The 20,036-nt window shown below is 42.8% G+C and overlaps 1 protein-coding gene across 1 annotated transcript in view; it reads left to right on the forward strand.

The window, feature by feature from the left end:
• Window positions 1-20,036, forward strand: part of LAMP1 (lysosomal associated membrane protein 1) — a 76,000-nt gene that overhangs the window by 25,735 nt on the left and 30,229 nt on the right. Inside the window, exons 2-6 of the mRNA XM_073614546.1 lie at window positions 7,253-7,371; window positions 9,736-9,946; window positions 10,046-10,207; window positions 17,231-17,421; window positions 18,206-18,328. Coding sequence (XP_073470647.1) covers window positions 7,253-7,371; window positions 9,736-9,946; window positions 10,046-10,207; window positions 17,231-17,421; window positions 18,206-18,328 — 806 coding nt within the window. The remainder of the gene's footprint in view (window positions 1-7,252; window positions 7,372-9,735; window positions 9,947-10,045; window positions 10,208-17,230; window positions 17,422-18,205; window positions 18,329-20,036) is intronic.

Here is a 20,036-nt window from a genome sequence, read left to right on the forward strand (position 1 = left end):
GAATGGGGGAAAAACGGAGTTACTTACCGGTAACATCCTTTTCCAGGAGTCTTTCAGGACAGCACAGAAACCCACCCAATTTGTTGGACATTACTAAAGAGCTCATCGCAGGAGAACGTCAGGTAAGATAGAAGTTATTATGACGTGTTCTTGTGTCTCCCCAGCTGGCCGGAGGTACTTTTGAAGAACTGAGGGGCTGGCGGGACGGTGGGACTTAAATCCTGAGGTTTAAGGCGGTGTTTCCTGAGAAGGGAGGAGCCAAGATCTCTATGGTGCTGTCCTGAAAGACTCCTGGAAAAGGATGTCACCGGTAAGTAACTCCGTTTTTTTTTTTCCCAGCCAGAAAATGCCCCTGCCAAAAACTGCTGATAAAAACCCTATGTGTGCATGGACACATAGGCTAACATGCTGCGGAATTTACTGGCTGCATTTTTTTTTTTTTTTTTTTCTGCCAAAGCGCTGCTGCCAGGAAGAAAGGGTTCTAGGATAGTTTTTCAAAACGTCCTGTGTGCATGAAGCCTAAGGCTTCATGTACAATGCTGGTATACCGACAATTAGGAGCAGTTGGGTGTTTTTTGTTTTGGTTCTGTTTTTATTTATTTTTTTTCAGCTGCCCTTGAACTCTCCTCTGTTATCTTATCAGTACATGTGCTCAGGGTGGTTTATAGTCCATTATAGGCAGTTGAGTTTAGAATTGTTTTTTGTAAGAGCCCTTGCACACTGGGGCGGTTTGCAGGCGCTATTGCGCTAATAATAGCGCCTGCAAACCGCCCCGAAAGTGCCGCTGCTTGTATTCCAGTGTGAAAGCCCCGAGGGCTTGCACACTGGAGCGATGCGCTGGCAGGACGGTAAAAAAAGTCCTGCCAGCAGCATCTTCAGAGCGGTGAAGGAGCGGTGTGTATACCGCTCCTTTACCGCTCCTGCCCATTGAAATCAATGGGACGGCGCGGCTATACCGCCTCTGCAGAGGCGCTTTGCGGTGGTATTTAACCCTTTCTCGGCCGCTAGCGGGGGGTAAAACCGCCCCGCTAGCGGCCGCATACCGACGGTAAAACGCCGCTAATAATAGCGGCGTTTTACCGCCGACGCCGCCCCCCGCCCCAGTGTGCAAGGGCTCTAAAGCAAAAAAATGCGTTCAGGACGGATATTCAGAGGCATTTGAAACGCCTGTAACTGCTTGTAAACGTGTGTAAATGCAGAAACTTGTGTTTTTATCCACATTTCGTTTACAAGCATTTTTTAATTTTTTGACCATTTGGGAAAAAAAAAAACTCTTCTAAACGTAAAGGCGGCAAAACAGACTATTTTTAAACGTCGTTTGCTATCTGTCAAGTGAAGTCGTTCATGGGAGGTTGTAAAATGTCCCATGTACATTAAGCCCAATACACACACTACTTTATTAAGCCTGAGAATGGTCTAAGGCTGCTTTCACTCTGAAGCGCCGCTAAAACAGAGCTAAAGCTCTGGTCATTTTTGCGATGCTTTAGCGGCGCTTTTCGGGCACTAGTGGGCCTTGTTTGTGGTGTGTGGGTTTTTTTTTTTTTTTTTTTTTTTGTCATGTGACAACGTGACCTTTTTAAAAACTTTCAAAGCACTTTGGAAGCGCTGCCCATTCATTTTAATGGGCAGAGGTGTTTTTGGAGCGCTATTTATAGCGCTCCAAACCTGCCCCAAAAATGCTGCTTTCAGGACTACACAGCCACTACAGTGTCTCCAGGGCTTTCACACTGGAGCGGTGCGCTTGCAGTACGGGGAAAAAAAACTGCAAGCAGCATCTTTGGAGCGGTGTATACACCGCTCCTGCCCATTGAAATCAGTAGGGCAAGGCGCTGCTGCAGCGGTGCTTTGCGGCCAGCTTTTACCCCTTTTTGGTCGCTAGTGAGGGTTAAAACTGCCCCGATAGCGGCCGAATAGTGCCGCTAAAACGACGTAAAGCGGCGCTAAAAATAGCGATGTTTTACCGCTGACGCCGCTCCCACCCCAGTGTGAGAGGGGCCTTACCGTCCCGCAAGCACACCACCCGAGTGAATGGGAGGCAGTTTTCAGGCGCTTTACAGGCCCCTTTTCTAGCGCTAAAATGCCCGAAAACTCTTTCAGTGTGAAAGGGGTCTAAAGAACTCTAATGATAATGATTAGCAGCTGGGTTACAGCAGCACTTTTTTTATCTTTTTTTTTTCAGTGACTCGGTGATCACAGCGCGATCCACGTCATATGAAGGCCTCCCGGCATTTCAGGTCCGCTGTAGCTGTCATTCGGCTATAGCGCGGATATCAAGTGGTTAAGCTGGCCAGAAAGCATATAATTTTAATTTTCTTATCCCCCTTCTTTTTTTTTTTTTTTTTTTTTTTTTTTTAGATTTTACTTTCAACTACCTGCCTGATTGCATACAAATTGCAAGTCTTTAAGTTTGACCTCGTATTATATGGTTTTGGAAAATCTAAAGGAAGGTTATACAAGAAAATTTGTATAATGTATGGCCAGCCTTAGATGTGTTGGTGGCAATAGAACAAGCTGTAAGTAAAAGTAGCAGTGTGTTGGGACAAACCATTTCCATGGACATGGATGCCTACAGTTTTCACAGGCCACTGAAGTTCCACTTAACAATGAAATATATATTACTGTCATCTTAAAGGACAAAAAATGCTTTCCTTTAGTGATCTTATCTTGCAAAAATGATTTTATGGCCAGTTCACGCAACAATTTCTGCGTTCCAGATGCGTGTTTGCATGTATGGTGTCGTCCCCCCCCCCCCCCCCCATTCACCATCACCACATAGATATATCACTTGGGAATCCTCTAGGTTCACCCGACGCGCATATCGTATAGCAATCGGACAATATGGTATATTCTCTTTGCATTGAATGTAATTTTAAACTCACATATATTTTATAGTGGTGTCACAAATGAAAACATTTCATAGAACTATTAAAAACGGACAGACAGGACTGAGTCTCCAAACCCTTCTGCTCGTGATAGCTGCTCTTGTTGATATGCTTAAATAATTGCAAAGAAATAATGCAATTAAAACAAAGATGCCAAACCTCCCCAAAGATCAAGGAACGCTAAAGCCAAGAAGTAGGCGTCATTCTGTGGGAAAAGATGGTAAAGTAAATACCACAGGATGAGCAGAATTGAAAATGAAGTGACTTATAAGTCCTATGACTATACATACACTAAAATAAATAATAATAAAAAAATATATATGTATGTAGGTGTGTGTGTGTGTATATGTGTGGATATAGATATAGTCATAGGGCTTATCATCATCTTATCATTTTCTCTGCACCATGGTGTGAACTAGAGCTGCACAATTAATTGTTGCAATCTTGATAAAAGTGTTTCACTATTCTTGCTATGCCAAGAATTCTCTCTGCTCTTCTGAAGCCACAGCCATCAAGACAGGAAGTAAAAAAAAATCTGGGCAGTCTGCCAAGAAGCACAACATTCTTTATTAGTTGAACCAAGTCTAAACATTGTAACAATTTGTCAATGGAATACACTGTGTAAATGAGGAAAGTTTAACCACTTAAACACTAAACCTTTTTCTGACATTTGTTGGTTTAAAGGAGAGAGAGAGAAACTCACATGGAAGATAGCTTATCTGCATTCAAGCATATCTCTGAATGAGAGGAGAGGGACTACAAGCTTCAGCTTGTCCATAAACGGCTGGCAAATCCACATGAGATGATGTGAGGTGGTGGGGCACAGCGGTTTTTCTCCTTGGCACACAGAGCAGAGATGTGATGGTTTGTACAAACATCCAGGCATGTGTAGGTTCCAGGGGAGGGGGAAGGAGGACGTCAGGTCCTCTCACAAGCAGTGCTGTGATGTTGTCAGTCCCCTCTGGTAGCACGGCCGTGGAGAGGGAACCAGAATGAGGCTTGGCACACACAGCAAAGCGTGGTGCGGAGCTGTGACGTCACCAATGTGCGACGCGTTTCCGAGTATACAGGCTATGGATGGTCGGCATAGCAGCACTCCTTTGTCAAGCATCTGTTTGTCAATGCTTGACAAAGGAGTGCTGCTATGCCGACCAGCCATAGCCTGTATACTCGGAAACGCGTCGCACATTGACGTCCTGGCTCTGCGCCACGCTTTGCTGTGCGTGCCATGCCTCATTCTGGTTCCCTCTGTACGGCCGTGCTACCAGACGAGACTGACAACATCACAGCACTGCTTGTGACAGGACCCGGCGTCGTCCTACCCCCTCCCCTGGAACCCACACATGCCTGGATGTTTCTACAAACCATCACATCTCTGCTCTGTGTGCCGAGGAGAAAAACCGCTGTGCCCCACCACCTCACATCATCTCATGTGGATTCGCCAGCCGTTTATGGACATGGTGAAGCTTGTAGTCCCTCTCCTCTCATCCAGAGACATGCTTGAATGCAGATATGCTATCTTCCATGTGAGTGGATATTGTTTTTTATAATGTTTTATTGTTACATACTCAGAGGCGCCCCTTTTCCTTGTTTCTGCTCAGCCCTTTTTGGACCTTGCTTCTGGTCCCATCGGTGGCAGCCCTGACAGACCTGTGTGTGTGTGTGTATGTATGTATGTATGTATGTATGTATGTATGTATGTATGTATGTTAGTTAGTTCTTGACCCCCATGGACTATCAAGGTACACTCTATAGAGGTACTGTTTGTTGCACTGCGCCTGTTTAAAATTTATATATATATATGTAGAGACCCTAGAGAATAAAATGGTGATTGTTGCAATATTTTATGTCACACTGTATTTGCGCAGTGGTCTTTCAAATGCTATTTTTTTGGAAAAAATTACTTTAATAAATAAAAACAAACCAGTAAAGTTAGCCCAATTTTTTTGTATAATGTGAAAAATTTTACGTCATGAGAATCGTGATTCTTTTTATTCTAAGCAAGAAAAATTGTGATTCTCATTTTGGCCAGAATCGTGCAACTCTAGTGTGAGCAAGGCCTAAATGGGCTGCCTGTCTGTTTACATCTGTCATCTGATCCTCCAGATGGATGGGGAAAGGAGCCTCATCAATCTTTGTATTGGATTGGATGTTGGTGGGTGTAAACTGACATTTCTGACTCCCGCCCCTCCTTAGAGGGCAATGGATGGTCCAATCGAGTCCACCTAAAAAAACTGACAGGCGGATCCAATCTGCTCGCCTGTTAGATAAGGGCCTTATGTAATCTATAGACAGAAAAAGGGAGATTTTTATTTGATGTGTTGGTAAAAAAAAAATCTTTTTAATTATAAAAGGGAAAGTTTCCACTTCCCCTTCAGATGGTTATCACTGGAACATGTGTCCCCATTGGAAGACTTTCTGTGACGGCTCCTGTCACTTTCCTGATTGCCTATATATATATAATTGACCGTTTAAAAACCTGTTCTGTGCATGCTTGCTTAAGGTTTGTGACTGCTTATTGAAGGGGATGTGAAGGTGACAGCCCTCAAACCTCCAAATACTCAGAATACTTCCTAAGCCAGCTATGGCTGCTCCTCTACAGTATATTTATCTTAGCAGGTTACATATCTGTGCAGGAACTGAGGTTTAGATTGGTCTTCCAAAATTTGTTTTATAACTAAAAGCTTTATAAATAAAAACGAATGGGGACTGCCTTTCCTACGTCACTAAAAATGAACCCCTTTACACTTTTCAATTTGCAAAAGCCTTTATTAAGCAGAGTTCACAAGATGGCCTGCTGTTAACTTTTATTTAGAAGCATCTTCTTTGCCCCTCACTTCCCTACACCTACAGATTCACAAAGCATCCATTGGAAAGTGTGAGGTTTGTTTGAGATTACCAGCTAAAAAATGTTATTGCATTGTTATACATCAGCACTACAAACTATTATTGTGTAATAATTATATGAATTTTCTAGCTTTTTAAATATTTTCGCAGTTGTACAATTTATTTTTTTTTTATCACCATTGTTTGTACTTTCATATATTCACACCATTAAGCATTGTTCCATTACATTTCCCATAACACTTAGGCTCGGTTCACACTGCTGTGCTTTTGAATTTGTTCCGTTTTTTTTGTCCTGTGTGAGGTGCGAATTTACCGCAAATTTCAGGAGTTGGACATAGCTGTGATTGATGTTCTAGCCAATGGAATGATGTAAAAAAAGGGGTTAATTTCTTGTGTACTTCCTGGTTTTTGTGGAGAGTAGTGTGGTGGAATTCGCACATATCTGAACCATCCATGCGATTCAAGAATTATTTACATTGATGTCTATGGAGACTAAATTCGCAACGCAGTAAACTCGCACAGGACCCTTTTTTTTTTTTTTTTTTTTTTTTTTTTTTTTTTTTTTTTCATCGCATTCATAGAGGAATCGCAACGCATGTATGTGAACGACCGTCATTGAAAACAATGATTTTAGGGATGACGTGCGAATTTAAAGTGTTTTTGATGCATCACATTCATTTTGAACTGGCATCAGTGTGAACCGGGCCTCAGAGTTGTAGATTATTATTCCAACAGCACAGCACCAATTCTCTATACAAGTTAACACATTCGCTATGGATAAGCTAATGGGTGCATGCAGCAGTTGGTCATTTTGCAACATTGTATCCCACTTAATGTAAGACCGTGGGAGTATCCACTACACATTTATTACCCACTGGTAGTATAGCAGTGGTTGTCTCCTTACTGCCTGTTTTAACCACCTAAATGCTGGACCACTGCACCTGCAAGCATTGGGTAGTTGCAGTGCAGTCACTTTTGGTGGGCAGTTGTGCCTGCCGAATGTGATATGGGCTGTAAGCCCTGCCGTAACGTGTACTCCACCGGTCACTGCCTCTTTAACTAAGGGGGAGCAGTTGGTGAGGGCAGTAAAAACGCAGCTCAGTCACATGGTGAATATGACCTGATGGAACTGTGAAACCGCACTTAGAATAGCTTGTACATGAAGCCATGGAAAGATGGACTCTCAATAGTGAAATTAAATCCACAGAAGGGCAGATGTGCTCACCTGGCTCACAGATAAAATTGTAGACATCAGGTGGAGTCTATACACAGCCAAGCCTTGTACTGTAAATGAAGTACTGGTTTCACTTTTGAGTGCTAACCCTATAGCTAGCAGTGTATATACACTGCAGGATACCATATACCAAGGCCTCCGTTCTCCAGTGCTTAGCTGAGTTATCACATTCATCTTTTAGCCCACAATTTAGGAGGAATTACTGCCATGTCCTTTCTAAGTAAATGTTGTATGTCTTTTTGCCTATATTGCTGTGATTTACTTCAGTTTTCTTTTCTGATCCTTACAGGTATTCTGCAATCTGCCTCCTGTGTTACATTTGAAGTCAAAGATTCAGCTAACAAAACCTGTATAATGGCTGACCTCTCTGTTAATTTCTCAGTTGAATACAAGGCTGATATAAAACAGGTATGTTTAAAATGGTAATATTCTGTATTTCACCTATGCTGCTTCTATTTTAGGCAGGTTCATACAAGTTCATTTCTCTCGCTCATGATAAACTGATGCTGTGTAAGCAGAAACGCTAGAAAACAGTTGCTTCAAAACCATTCTAGTAGGAGTGACAAGTCGCTCCGATGTAGAAAAGGGTTCCTGTACTACTTTTGCGGCGACTTCGAGGCGGCTTGCATCGACTTCTTCTATACACAAGTCGTTTCGCAAGCCGCTGAAGTCGTGCTGTACGGGGCTGCTTTAGAATCAAAGGTGAGTTGGGCAACTTTGAAGCCGCCCCTGTGTGAACTGGCACTTAAAAGTGAACTATTGGTAAACAAGTGTCTACTAATGTATAATATCATTGCCCATTTTGTGTATAATATCATTGCCCACAGTACAACCTCCTGCTTGGCTATAATTTGTAATATGACTCAAACTTGATAGCAATTTTGATTTGTGTTGCAGATTTTGCTCCTCACTTAGCTGTGTATACACTCTAAGGGCCAGTTCACACCATGTGCAGTCTAGTGCTATTTTTTTCTTCATCAAAAAACGCATGGAAAGTAGGTTATACAGTTTTCAATGGCATAGTTCACACCAGTGCTTGCAGTTCTAGTTCCAGGGCCAAAAAGTAGAACATGCTGCATTTTTCCTGCACTGGACTGCACCAAAAATGCACCAAAAATGTACATGCAGAAAACCAGCTAATGCATCTGGACTGCGTTTCTATGGTGTGAACTGGCCCTTATAGTATATTTGTATTGTCCTTGGAGAAAGCTCTTAAACTTATTTCACTCTGTACTGTTTTGCAATTCTTGTATAGCTCTTGAAAATTTATAGTAAAAATATATTCCAACACTAAATCCGCTAAGTACATTTCAGGTGCCTTTTAAACAGAAGATATGCAAAGGTTGCCATTTTGTTCAAGTCGAGAGTAGTCCCTTTCTTTTGGAAACTTAAAAACGACAGTAAATGTTGCTTTCTACTATTAAAATATGTACATTTCTAGCCCTGTTTGTATGTCTTTGTTGGCTGTCTTGGCTGAGGAAGAGGCTGACAGAAGCTTAAGCTTCATGTACGCTGGCAGCTCCCGGACTTGAGTTTAGGAGCCCACGTCATTGGATTTGATTGACAGCAGCGGGAGCCAATGGCTGCACTGCTATCAATCTATCCAATCAAGAGTGATTGAGCGCTCAAACGGGCTCAGGTGAGTAAAATTGGGGGGCTGGTCAGTGATAATTTCAGTAAGGTGAAAAAATAAGGGTTTACAACCCCTTTTTTAAAGTGCTGAAGTACACATGCTGCTAATGAGGGAGAAAGGATAGAATATCAGGGAGGTAATATAAGACACTTGTAATTTTAATTCTTTTGTGTCTCCCTGGCAGCAGAATTTTTGTCCGGTAACCTCTCCTCCCTTTTGTTTTCTCTCTACCTAATCTGTGTTCCCTCAGCAGTCTGTGTCATTCCTGTTGCTTTCTTCCCCCTCCAGCAACAGTAAATTTTAAAGCTGTCGGCTGGATCCGTCTCTTGTGGCTCTGATTTAAGGTACAGTGCAGAAAATATAGAGCAACTGAGTGTGTGCGGAGCAGGATGGGGCAGTACATAACTGGATTTGAAACAGTATAGGCTTTTATAGGAGTTTTACATGGCTATACATACAAAAGGGGTCAGCATGAAGTAATCTATCGGGATGAAATTGTCTGGCGAAAGTTCCTAAATAAATAAGTTGGCTTTAGTTACTTTAAAGATGGATTGAAATTTGGGCGGTTCAGCAAGGGCTGGACCAATTTTGATCTATGGCCATTTCTGTTTTTGAGACATTGATCTAATGATTGACTTTGAACTGGCTTCAAGTTGTCACTGCTGCAGCCAATTGACTGCAGCACTGATCAGTGGATTTGGACAGCAGGGGAGTCCCCTCTGTCAGACTACAATAACCTGGCAGGGAGGATTCATCTGTCAATCTTGTGTGGATGTGAGGATTCATTTGTCAATCTCTATCCTCTGGCGGATCGAGAATAACTGAGCCATGTGTGGCCAGATTCATCATTACCAGTGACTTCTCTAGCTGTTATAGATTTCCTTGCTACAGGTCGGCAATGAAAAGCTGTTAATGCAATTGCGTCACTGGTGTGTGATTCCTTTTTTGTTTCTCCTTTACTGCTTTTTTTTTCACGTACTGTTCAAGGTTTGGCATGTTTGTATTGTTTGGTAATGTGATATAAGTTGGCCTTTTATCCCCTCCTTTTTAGTATGACATCTTTTTATTGCTTAAACAAGTTAAAACAGCATTTTTAAATTGTGTAGCTTTTACTTTATTTATCTTTTCTGATTGTCTAGGAGAAAGCATCCTTTGCATTACCAGCCAATTCGACTGCAGGTTCAAACAGCACTTGTGACAAAGACAAAGCACAGATTTTAGTTATTGTGTTTGGAAATCATTCCCTCAGCATAAACTTCAACATGACTGATGAAAAATATCAAGTTGATGAGCTGGTGTTTACATATAATCTTTCCGACAAAGTTAGTTTCCCTGGCGCATCTGATAATGGTGAGAGTTTTTGTTATTTTATGATATCAAGTTGTAGCAGTGTGATTTTATTTATATACACATCACATCACTAGATATGATTTTCATCTTGTCTTTCAGGAACTAAGGAAGTGGCTACGAATAAAAGTGAAATGATTGCCAAAAAAAACTTTGTGTATCATTGTATCAATCCACATCAACTCAATTTGGGAAACGTCAACCTCACGTTTTATGCTGTCAAGTTGGAAGCATATCTGAACAATAACACATACAGTAAAAATGGTAGGACTATTCCACTCTCGGTCCTATGGTTTAATTTGTTTGACGTTGTATTTCTTTATGTACATAAACTATTTTTGTATTAATATTATGTCTTTCATCAAGTGGGTAAAGGTTTAGGCTTTTTTTTCACATGGTTGGCTTTTTCAGTTTTCAGCTTTGCTAAAAGAAGCCTATTTTTGCACGGCTCAGTTCTAGCTGAATGAGTCATAGGGATGCTTCTGCTATGTCTTCTCTTTAGTAAAACACATACTTGTCTGGGAATCCTTCATCAGCTATTATATATTTTTTTGTTTGCAAAAGCAAGCAAAGATATTCCAGTAAGATCTATCGTACCTGGAAATACTTTGCCTGGTGCAAACACACTTCAACCCCAGATATTGCGCTCAGTCTGACCTTCCTACAATCGTGACTCGACCAGAACTTGGCTCTAAAGTGGTTGTACATCTTTACACATACCCACTGAATTAACTAGCCTCAGGTGATATGTAAAGATTAAACACATCCTCCTTCATAAGTTGTAGCTGTTTAGTTGCAGCCCTCCTTTCCTTCCTCTTAAAGCACACATTTTACACAACATTTCTGAGTTCCAGAAGGCAAGGTGTGGAGATCTAGTGTCGCATACACATGGAGCTGGGAACTGAATGTAATATGAGACCAGAATGGAGGGAAAGCCCCCCCCCCCCCCCAAATTATTTTTTAAGCTTCTTGCCCATTTCCCCGGGGGGGAAAAAAACATGCACAGCTCAGGCTATCTGTCACCGGCCATGTGCTGTAGTATGGCAGGGCTGTCTCGTGTCAACATAGTGACTCCGATAGCACAGGAATGACAGAGCAGGCATAAATCAACTAGTTGTTTTGGAGTAGGGCAAATGCACAAATAAAAAGATATGCTTTGTTCATCTTTAATTTCAGAAGTTTACAACCACAAAAGTGATATTCTCCCCTAGATTTCTGTAATTGCTGACATCAGCTTTTGCATTATCCACTTTTTAGTTTTATAAATGGCTGATTAGAAACAACTATCCAATCAAGCCATTTAGAAGTTCTTCCCTCTGAACAACAGTGATTGGTTTGCATAGCTGAATGTGGCTGCTTGCTAACACTTTCATGTAGTGTTTGATGTCTGTGCCAGCCAGCTTTGCTGCACCCTACTCGGACCCGCCAGTCATTTCCTCTTCTTGTGACAATTCATGTTGCTGCAAGCTTTCTCATGAAGGATGGCGCTAGAAGAGAAGGTACCTTCCTGACACTTCTCCTAGATAGGAAGTCAACTCCTCTCAAAAAATACCATTGCACATGGAAGTCCTACTTTTTGCATGGTGCTGGCAGAGAAATTTTCATTGTAGACTATACTCTGTGGAATGTAGACAGACTTTTCTCCAGTTGGGTCTTAATTGGCATCTGGTCTTGAATTACCCTCAAGGGACAAATTTCAGCCTTTGCAATCCTTTTCCAGAATCCTTTCACCTCTCACTCCCTGATGAAGGCCTTTTGTGTAGGTAGTTGCTTATTTAGCTCCTCCTGGATGCTCTCCATTGATGCAGTGGGATCTCAGTCTGGTACTTGTGGCTGTTCTGAAATCTCCCTCTGAATCTATGTGGGATATTACCCTTGCAGAGCTTACCTGGCAAGGTTTTTTCTTTGTTGCCTTCACTTCTGCTAGGTGAGAATCAAAGTTTGATTGCATCATCTTGTAAGAAACCTTTCCTGGTTTTTCATAAGGTTATCCCAAGACCTAATGTTTTCCTTCTGCACAGAGTAGTCTCCATTTCACCTTAACCAGGATGTTGTCTTGCCATTGTTCTGTTTGGCTGCTACACACTATAGAGAAGCCTCTTCACTGCTTGGATGTGGTTCATACTGTACAAGTTTACCTGTTGGCTATGGCCTTCTTTAGACTTTCGTGTTTTCTCCCTTCGCCTTTCAGGACAGCACCTTGGAGAGAGCGCAGCTCCACCTCTTAGACAGGAAACACTGCGTGACAACGCCCCTTTAAAAAGCAGCTGCTTCCACCATGCCATCAGTTTTAGTGTTTCCTCCGCCATGGTGGAAGCACTGCTTGGGGAACCAGAGGGGGCTGCGCTCTCTCCAAGGACCTCCACGTTTGGGTACTCAGACCAGCCCAGCTCCTTCCCACACGTGAGGGGGGTGCTCCGGTGTCCCTTCCTTCTTCAGCTCACAGGAGTAATGGTCTGCCGGAAGTTTTCCACCCGGGGTGTTCGGGGGGCCGCGGTTGTGCTCAGTAAGAGCGTCCATACCAGGCCTCTGCATGGCGGCGCCGAATCCCGGACAGCGGATGACGCCAGTTCCGGTGGGAGGAGACATCCGGCGGGGCGTAGCAGCGATTGGTTCCTGCTGCTGGAATGCAGGAGGAAGGGGCGGGTCCTCTGGCCGGGACTTCCTTTTGTTTGGCATATGGAGCCTAGTACACAGTGCAGCAGCTGCGGATTTCACTATGGAGACAGCGGAATCGTCAGCAGCAATGGCGGATGCAGGCGCCCAGGTAGGAGAGGGTGCGGTGGCACCTCTTTCCTTTTATATCACTGGGAGTTTTATCTTTTATGTGGTTATTCAAAACCTGCTGCTGTCTGCTATGGGGTAACAGTTTCCATTAGCAGTTCAGCAAAGGAGTGAGACTCTGGGCACTTAAGGTGTTGGCTGGAGGTACTACTTTTCTCTGAAGCCTTAGTTCTAAGGACCTGGCTTTTTCTTGTTTCTCTGTTTCAGAAAGCTACTGCCAAATCGGAGAGAACAGGGAGAAAGTGCCCCTCATGCAAAAATCCTTTAAGGGACTCTTGGCCCAAACCACTATGCAAATCCTGCATTGTGGATTTAGTAAAAGAGGAATCCTCACAAGAGTGCAAAGAACTCTTATCTTCTGTGAGGAAGGAATTAGCAGAGGCCCTAGGGACAGTGCGTTCCCTTGTGAAACGCAGCCAGAGTTCCAGCCAAGAACAGAGTTTTCACTCCAGTTTCCCTCAGGCCACTTCCAGACAAGTGGAAAGTGAGTCGGAGGAGGAAAGGGAAAGCATTCCACCCTCAACCATTGATTCTGAGGAGGAGGAGGTGGAAGAAGAGTCAAGATCATCTAGATATAAGCTTTCACTTGAGGAGGTGGATGAATTACTCAAGGCAATTTATACTACCCTGGAGATCCAGGAAGAAAAAGCTCAGCTGTCCGTGCATGACAAGATGTATCTGGGGCTGGAGGAAATTAAACACAGGGTGTTCCCTGTGCATAAAGTGTTAACAGACACTATTAAAAAGGAATGGAAGGATCCAGAGAAAGGACAGTTTTTTTTTTTGTTTTTTTTTGTTTTTTTTGTTTTTTTTTTTTTTTTTTTTTTTTTCTAAAGCCCTCAAAAGGAGGTTTCCTTTTGAGGAGAATGAGGAACTGTTGTGGAATAAAAAACCAAAGATAGACGCTGCTTTTTCTCAAGTATCTAGGAAAACTGATTTAGCTTTTGAGGACATGGGTATTCTCAAAGATGCTATGGATAAGAGGGCAGATGGGCTACTGAAGAAAGCCTGGGACTCATCTCTAGCTAATCTTAAGCCAGCAATGGCGGCTACAGTTGTGGCTAGGAATCTGGAGTGTTGGTTAGATCAACTTAAAAATCATGTAGTTGCAGGTACCTCCAGAAACGACTTATTGGAGTCCTTCCCTACCCTGCTTAAGGCAGTAAAATATATGGCAGATGCCTCTGCAGAATCTATCAGGATGTCAGCCAGGTCCTCTGCGCTTGTTAACTCAGCAAGAAAAGCACTCTGGCTAAAGACCTGGTCAGGGGATTCAGCTTCTAAAATAAAACTGTGCGGAATTCCCTTTTCAGGAGACCTGATGTTTGGGCCAGAACTGGAGACTGTCCTTGACAGGACAGCAGATAAGAAGAAAGCTTTCCCACAGAAGAAAACGGTACAGCAGATGAAAAATGTTTCGTCCTTTTCGACAAGCCGATAAGGAAAAGGACCACACACAGAAGAGACCCTGGTCTTCTCAGAGAGGAAGAGGTAGAGGTGGGGTACTCTTTAGAACCCCAGAACAAACCCCTAAAAAACAATGACCATCTAGTAAGGTGGGGGACTACAGGACTTCTTACCAATTTGGGAAAAAACCACAGAGTCCTTTTGTTCTGGGGTTAATCAAAAAGGGTTATCAATTGGAATTCTCACAAAGCCCCCCAAATCTGTTTTACATCACAAACCTGCCAAAGGATCGGGAAAAGGCTCTGGCCATGAAGTCTCTGTTACAGGAACTGATGCAACAGAAGGTCATTTCCCAGGCTCCGAAAGATCAAGAGGGGAAGGGGTTTTATTCCCACATTTTCTGGTCAAAAAGCCATCAGGAAAGTTCCGCCTGATTCTCAATTTGAAGTTTCTAAATCAATCCATAAAATACAAAAAATTCAGGATGGATACGATTTTCTCAGTGAGGAACTTGCTAACCCCCAAATGTCGTCATATGGCTTCCATCGATTTGAGAAATGCCTATCTCCATATACCAATAGCGCCCCCATCACAAAGGTTCCTGCGTCTCGCAGTCAATCTGGGGGGGGGGGGGGGGGGATTTGGCACCTGCAGTTTCGGGCTCTGCCTTTCGGTCTTTCCTCTTCTCCCAGGGTATTCACAAAAGTGATGGCGGAATCTTTGGAGCCCCTGAGGCTGAAGGGGATTTCAATAGTAACCTATTTGGATGACCTGCTACTGTTTGCAGACTCAAAGGGTCAAGTAGAGGTCAACCTACAGACAGTTCAAACACATCTAAGAGGTCTGGGATGGCTTCTCAATCTTCAGAAGTCCATCTCAAAGGGTAACATTTCTGGGGTACGAAATAGACTCGATAGAACAGAGAATTTTTCTACCCCAAGAGAAAATAGAGAAGATGCAGTTGACCCTGAAAACACTTCAATCCAACGCAGAGATCTCTGTAAGACAAGCCATGTCCGCTCTGGGACTGTTGACAGCGGCAATTCCTTCGGTACAGTGGGCCAGGTTGCATGCCCATCCTCTGCAATCGGATATTCTGATGAATTGGTCATACCAGGAACCTCTGGAGAAGAAATTCAACATGGGGGCAAGAGCAAATAGATCGCTCTGGTGGTGGAGGAACCTAGGAAACCTTTCAAAAGGGCTTCTTTGGGTCTTTCCGGTAACCAGAAGGCTGACTACAGATGCCAGCGCATGGGGATGGGGAGCTCATCTGGAAGAAAAAACGATTCAGGAAGATTGGACCAAACCAGAAGCGATAAGATCTTCAAATTGGAGCGAGTTAAAGGCTGTTCACCTAAGCCTCCTCTCCCTCCGGGAATCTCTAGTGAAACATGTCCAAATACTGTCGTCATATTGTCTGACAATATTATATTTAACAAAGCTAGGGGCACAAAAAGCAAAACCCTAATGGGTCTAGCTCATCAGATCCTAAGATGGGCAGAGAACAATGTGGCCTCTCTATCAGCAGTTCATCTGAAGGGGACGGAAAACACCTTCGCAGATCTCCTCAGCAGGAAAGAAATAAGGGAAGCAGAGTGGTCTCTCAATCAGGAATTATTCGAAACAATTTTCAAGAGTTGGGTTTATCCCCAAGAGAGAGGTGAACCATATTCTAACTTTGGCAGTAAGAAATATTCTGTGCCTATCGGCAGTCTTCATTCCGGGAATAGAGAATTGGCAGGCCGACTACTTGTGCCGCCAGCAGATTATTCCCAGGGGAATGGTTTCTTCACCCCGACATATTTTCGGGTTGTTTGTCGAAGATTGGGGACTCCGGACGTAGATCTTCTAGTGTCCTGTTCAACATAGTCAACTTTGTGTCCAGAACAAAGGATCCATTCGCATGCAGAACAGATGCGTTGGGGATACCATGGGATCAGTTCTCACTGATCTATGCATTTCCCCCTATTCACTTGCTGCCTTGACTTCTTTGCAGGATCAAACTGGAAAGAAAACCGGTAATTCTGGCAGCACCAGCATGGCCCAGAAGGTGATGGTATGAAGAAAATGTAAAGATGGCAGTGGAGGGTCCCTGGTCCCTTCCACTAAGGCCAGACCTGTTCTCACAGGGGCCGATATTCCATCCTACTTTACGAACGCTAAATTTAATGGCTTGTCTATTGAAACCCACATTCTGAAGAAACGTGGGCTTTCCGAGTCAGTTATCTCTACTTTGATTTATGCAAGGAAACCAGCTTCCAGAACTAGACATTATAGAGTCTGGAAGGCGGCTTATGTTTCCTGGTGTGAATCCAAGGGTTGTCACCCTCGGAGATATATCATAGGCAGAATTCTTACCTTTTTACAATTGGGCGTAGAGATAAAGTTGGCCCTGAGTACTATTAAGGGCCTTTTTTTTTTTTTTTTTTTTTTTTTTTTTTTTTTTTTTTGGTGACCGGTTCTCTTTAATGAGACATCCAGAGTCTAAAAGATACCTTGTGCTCCACTGAAAGTAATGCAGTGCATTATATTCAATGGCCTGGGGAAACAGTCCAAGAGACCTGGAACTGAGGTCATATACATTGCTTCTGGGTCCGCAACAAGGAGGGGAGAAGAGAAGGTGTGTGTCCGTTCTCCTCCTTTCCCTTTACCGAGGGGGGGTGTGGAAAAATTGGCTGGCAGTGCAGCTGCCTGAAGGCCCTTTTTTTTTTTTTTTTTTTTTTTATTTAAACCATGTAAATGCTGCCTGCCTGGCTCCTAGAACTGCGTGTCCTGAATATCGGGCGATAGGAAGTTTTCTTCCCTTAATATTAAATATACATGGTCACATGATGGCTCCTTAAATTCTCCTCATTAAAACACTGGGGGGCTCAACACAAGGTCCAAAAAACACTGGGACAAAACTAAAAAAAAATCAATCCCCTAAATTAGACTTCACCTACTTGTATTATGAACTTTACCCACAGAAGACCGTATATGTGCCCTGCTGCAGAGGCCATTACCAAGCATAGTGTCACACTGGTCTTGCTAAAAGGGAATATGACAATTCTTGTAATGAACTCATAGTATTTATTTATGCTTTTATTTATATAGAATCTCACTGCAGTGAAGATATAACTCCTACCAGTGCTCCCACCAGTGCTCCAGCTCCTTCGCCAACCACTGTGCCAGTAAAAAAACCGGATATAGGGGAATATAGAGTTAACGATTCTTCTGGGGCAGCTTGTTTGTTAGCCAAAGCCGGCTTGCAGCTTAATCTCACCTACCTCAACTCACATGATAAAGTAAGTGTGTAGCACCTTCACTCCTTCAATGCAAATTAGTCATGCAACACTATACCCATTAGAAGTGTTGTTTGATTTTGTGTTCATACGTATACGTTTTTGTGTGTGTGTGTGTGTGTGTGTGTGTGTATATGTATATTTTTTCTCTCTCATATGCTGTGACCAGAGCAGTACAGTGTCCATAGAAGAACTCCTGGAGGCAAGCATGGAAAGAGGTGATGAAGCTAGATAGCAAGAAGTTTGGGTGTTATTTTGGGATGAGGTTGGTGATGGCTTTGTATGTTAGTATATTGAATGATGTTCTTTGTGCTTTTTGAAGCTGGGTGAGGGTCACTGAGTGGTCAGTGATGGTAAGAAGGATGAGAGAGAGGAGGAGGAGGCATTGCATAGGTTGGGGACAGGGTAAACTAGTAACTTGGTGATGCAGTTAGTTAAGAAGGGACATATTTAGAGGCATAGGTTGCAAGATATGAATGGAGATTGGATATTCGGTCTAAAAGCACAGGTTCGAGTGTAAGATTACACTTTTTTTTTTTTTAACAGCCATTTAGCTTGTATGCTGCATAAGGAAGTCTGGAGTTGCCAGATGTTGGTGTAGGGATACTGCCCCAACTTTTTTTTTTTTTTTTTTTTTTTTTTATTTTCTCTCGAATGCAGGCGTAATGTGTGGCTCTCTTTCCCTATTCTGTTACAAGCTTTAAATCTTATTGTAGTGGATTTCCTTTCACTCTTTCCAAAACCTAAAAAGGATTTGGCTATACATACTTGCATTTTTATCTTTCAGGTGGTTTTTAAAGAAATGAATATTAATCCGAAAAACATTGGGGTCCATGGCCAGTGCATTAATGGCTCAGCATCTCTAAACCTTTCCACTGAGGAACTTTTCCTCTCGTTCAGCTTCACACTGGCAAGTATAATGAGTCCCTAAATATGGATCTGCTTTGTGTTATTTCTGTATTAACTATAACTATAAAAATATCTGATTCTACCGAAACATCTTTCAGGACAGCGCCTCCTACAAATTTCACAAAACACCGCTATGTCCATCTTTTAAAAGAAGGTTCCTCCCCACAGATCTTCAGTTTTAGTGTTCCCTCGAGCATGGCAGGAGCACTGCAAGAACTGTGCGGGAGCTGAACTTTTTCTGGCCTGTCTGACAGTGTGGTTTCCTTTCCTTCAGCTTATTGTAGCTTATTCCTGTCTGCCTAAAACATGGTGCCTGGAGGGAATCCAAGGTGATGTCTCCTGTTCTGGTCTGCCGTAACAACATTTTAGTACTCCGGTACCAGACATTTAGACCGTGGTGTGTGTTTTTTTTTTTTTTCTCTGCTACGCTCTGCATGATGGAGTAAGCTGTATGATCTCCCTTGCACCAGCAAAGCCCATGTAAGCAGAATGGACTTCATTATCTGTTATGTGGGCTGATTTGCTTCCTGTGTGGCTTGAAGCCTGTCTAGGCCCTCAAATGCTGGCCTTATGCTTTCTACCCCATCTTTCTCTTTGGTGTGCAGTGGTGCACTATGGTGTGTTTTTGTGATACCTGTTTCTTAGGGCTGGCCTATGTTTTCTTTGTTTCAGAGCAAAGCCTCTGACAAGCCCACACCAGCATACAGCATATAAAAAGTGCACTTATTGCAAAGTGAGGCTGGGAATGGCCTTTATGTCAGAACTGCATTTTATGTCTCATTAAGGAGTCGCTATCTGCAGTTTGCTGTAATCTTATACCTTCTGTTAGCAGGAATTTTGGGCTGCCTTACAAACTTTCCACACCATGTTGTCTAGTGTATTTGTCCTCTAAACCTCTGGTGTGGAGGAGTCCTCATCTGGACTCCAGCCTTCTGCCACCTTTGGAGAACTATAGGCTAAGTTTATGTATTTTATCCGTTTTGGGTAGAGCAAGGTAGGGTTATAACCCCTGTCAGATTTTCACCATCTATATCCTATTGTGGAGATTTCCCTTCACTTCCTGTCCCATAGCCAAACAGAAAGTTGGAGGAAATCTCTACTAATTAAGGGAATTCCTTGGGGACCCCCAGGTCATCAGAACTCAAAATTTGGGATTTTCTTTTACTGTCACTTTTTAACGGGGCCACAGACAGCAGTAAAAAAACTGACTACTCCTGTTCCACTCCATCCAAAACTTAAAAAATAAAAAAAAAATAAAAAAATTTTGTTATACTTTAAGGAAAAAATAATTTTACCTTCCACCTATCTGAATGTTTCAGAGAAGGATGAGGGTGAGAACACCAGGGCCTCCAAATATATAATCTTCTGAGGGTTATGGATGTTTCTCTGGATATTCAAGAAGAAGAGAAACACTTGTATCTCCGTTACTATACGTATCAGGACCTTCAAGAGCAAAGCAGGCATGTTTTTGTGTTGTGCATAAAATTCTTAATTCCTTCAGGAGATTGATAGGATCCTGGGATAGCCTTTCTTTAACTACTTCAGCCCCGACCATTTGGCAGCTCAATGACCGGAGGACTTTTTACAATTTGGCACTGTGCTGCTTTAACTGGTAATTGCGCGGTCATGCAATATTGTACCCAAACAAAATTTTCATCCTTTTGCTCACACAAATATCTTTCTTTTGATGGTATTTGATTGCCTCTGCA

The sequence above is a fragment of the Aquarana catesbeiana genome, linkage group LG02, assembly GCF_042186555.1.
Source record: "Aquarana catesbeiana isolate 2022-GZ linkage group LG02, ASM4218655v1, whole genome shotgun sequence".
NCBI classification, from domain to species: Eukaryota; Metazoa; Chordata; class Amphibia; order Anura; family Ranidae; genus Aquarana; species Aquarana catesbeiana.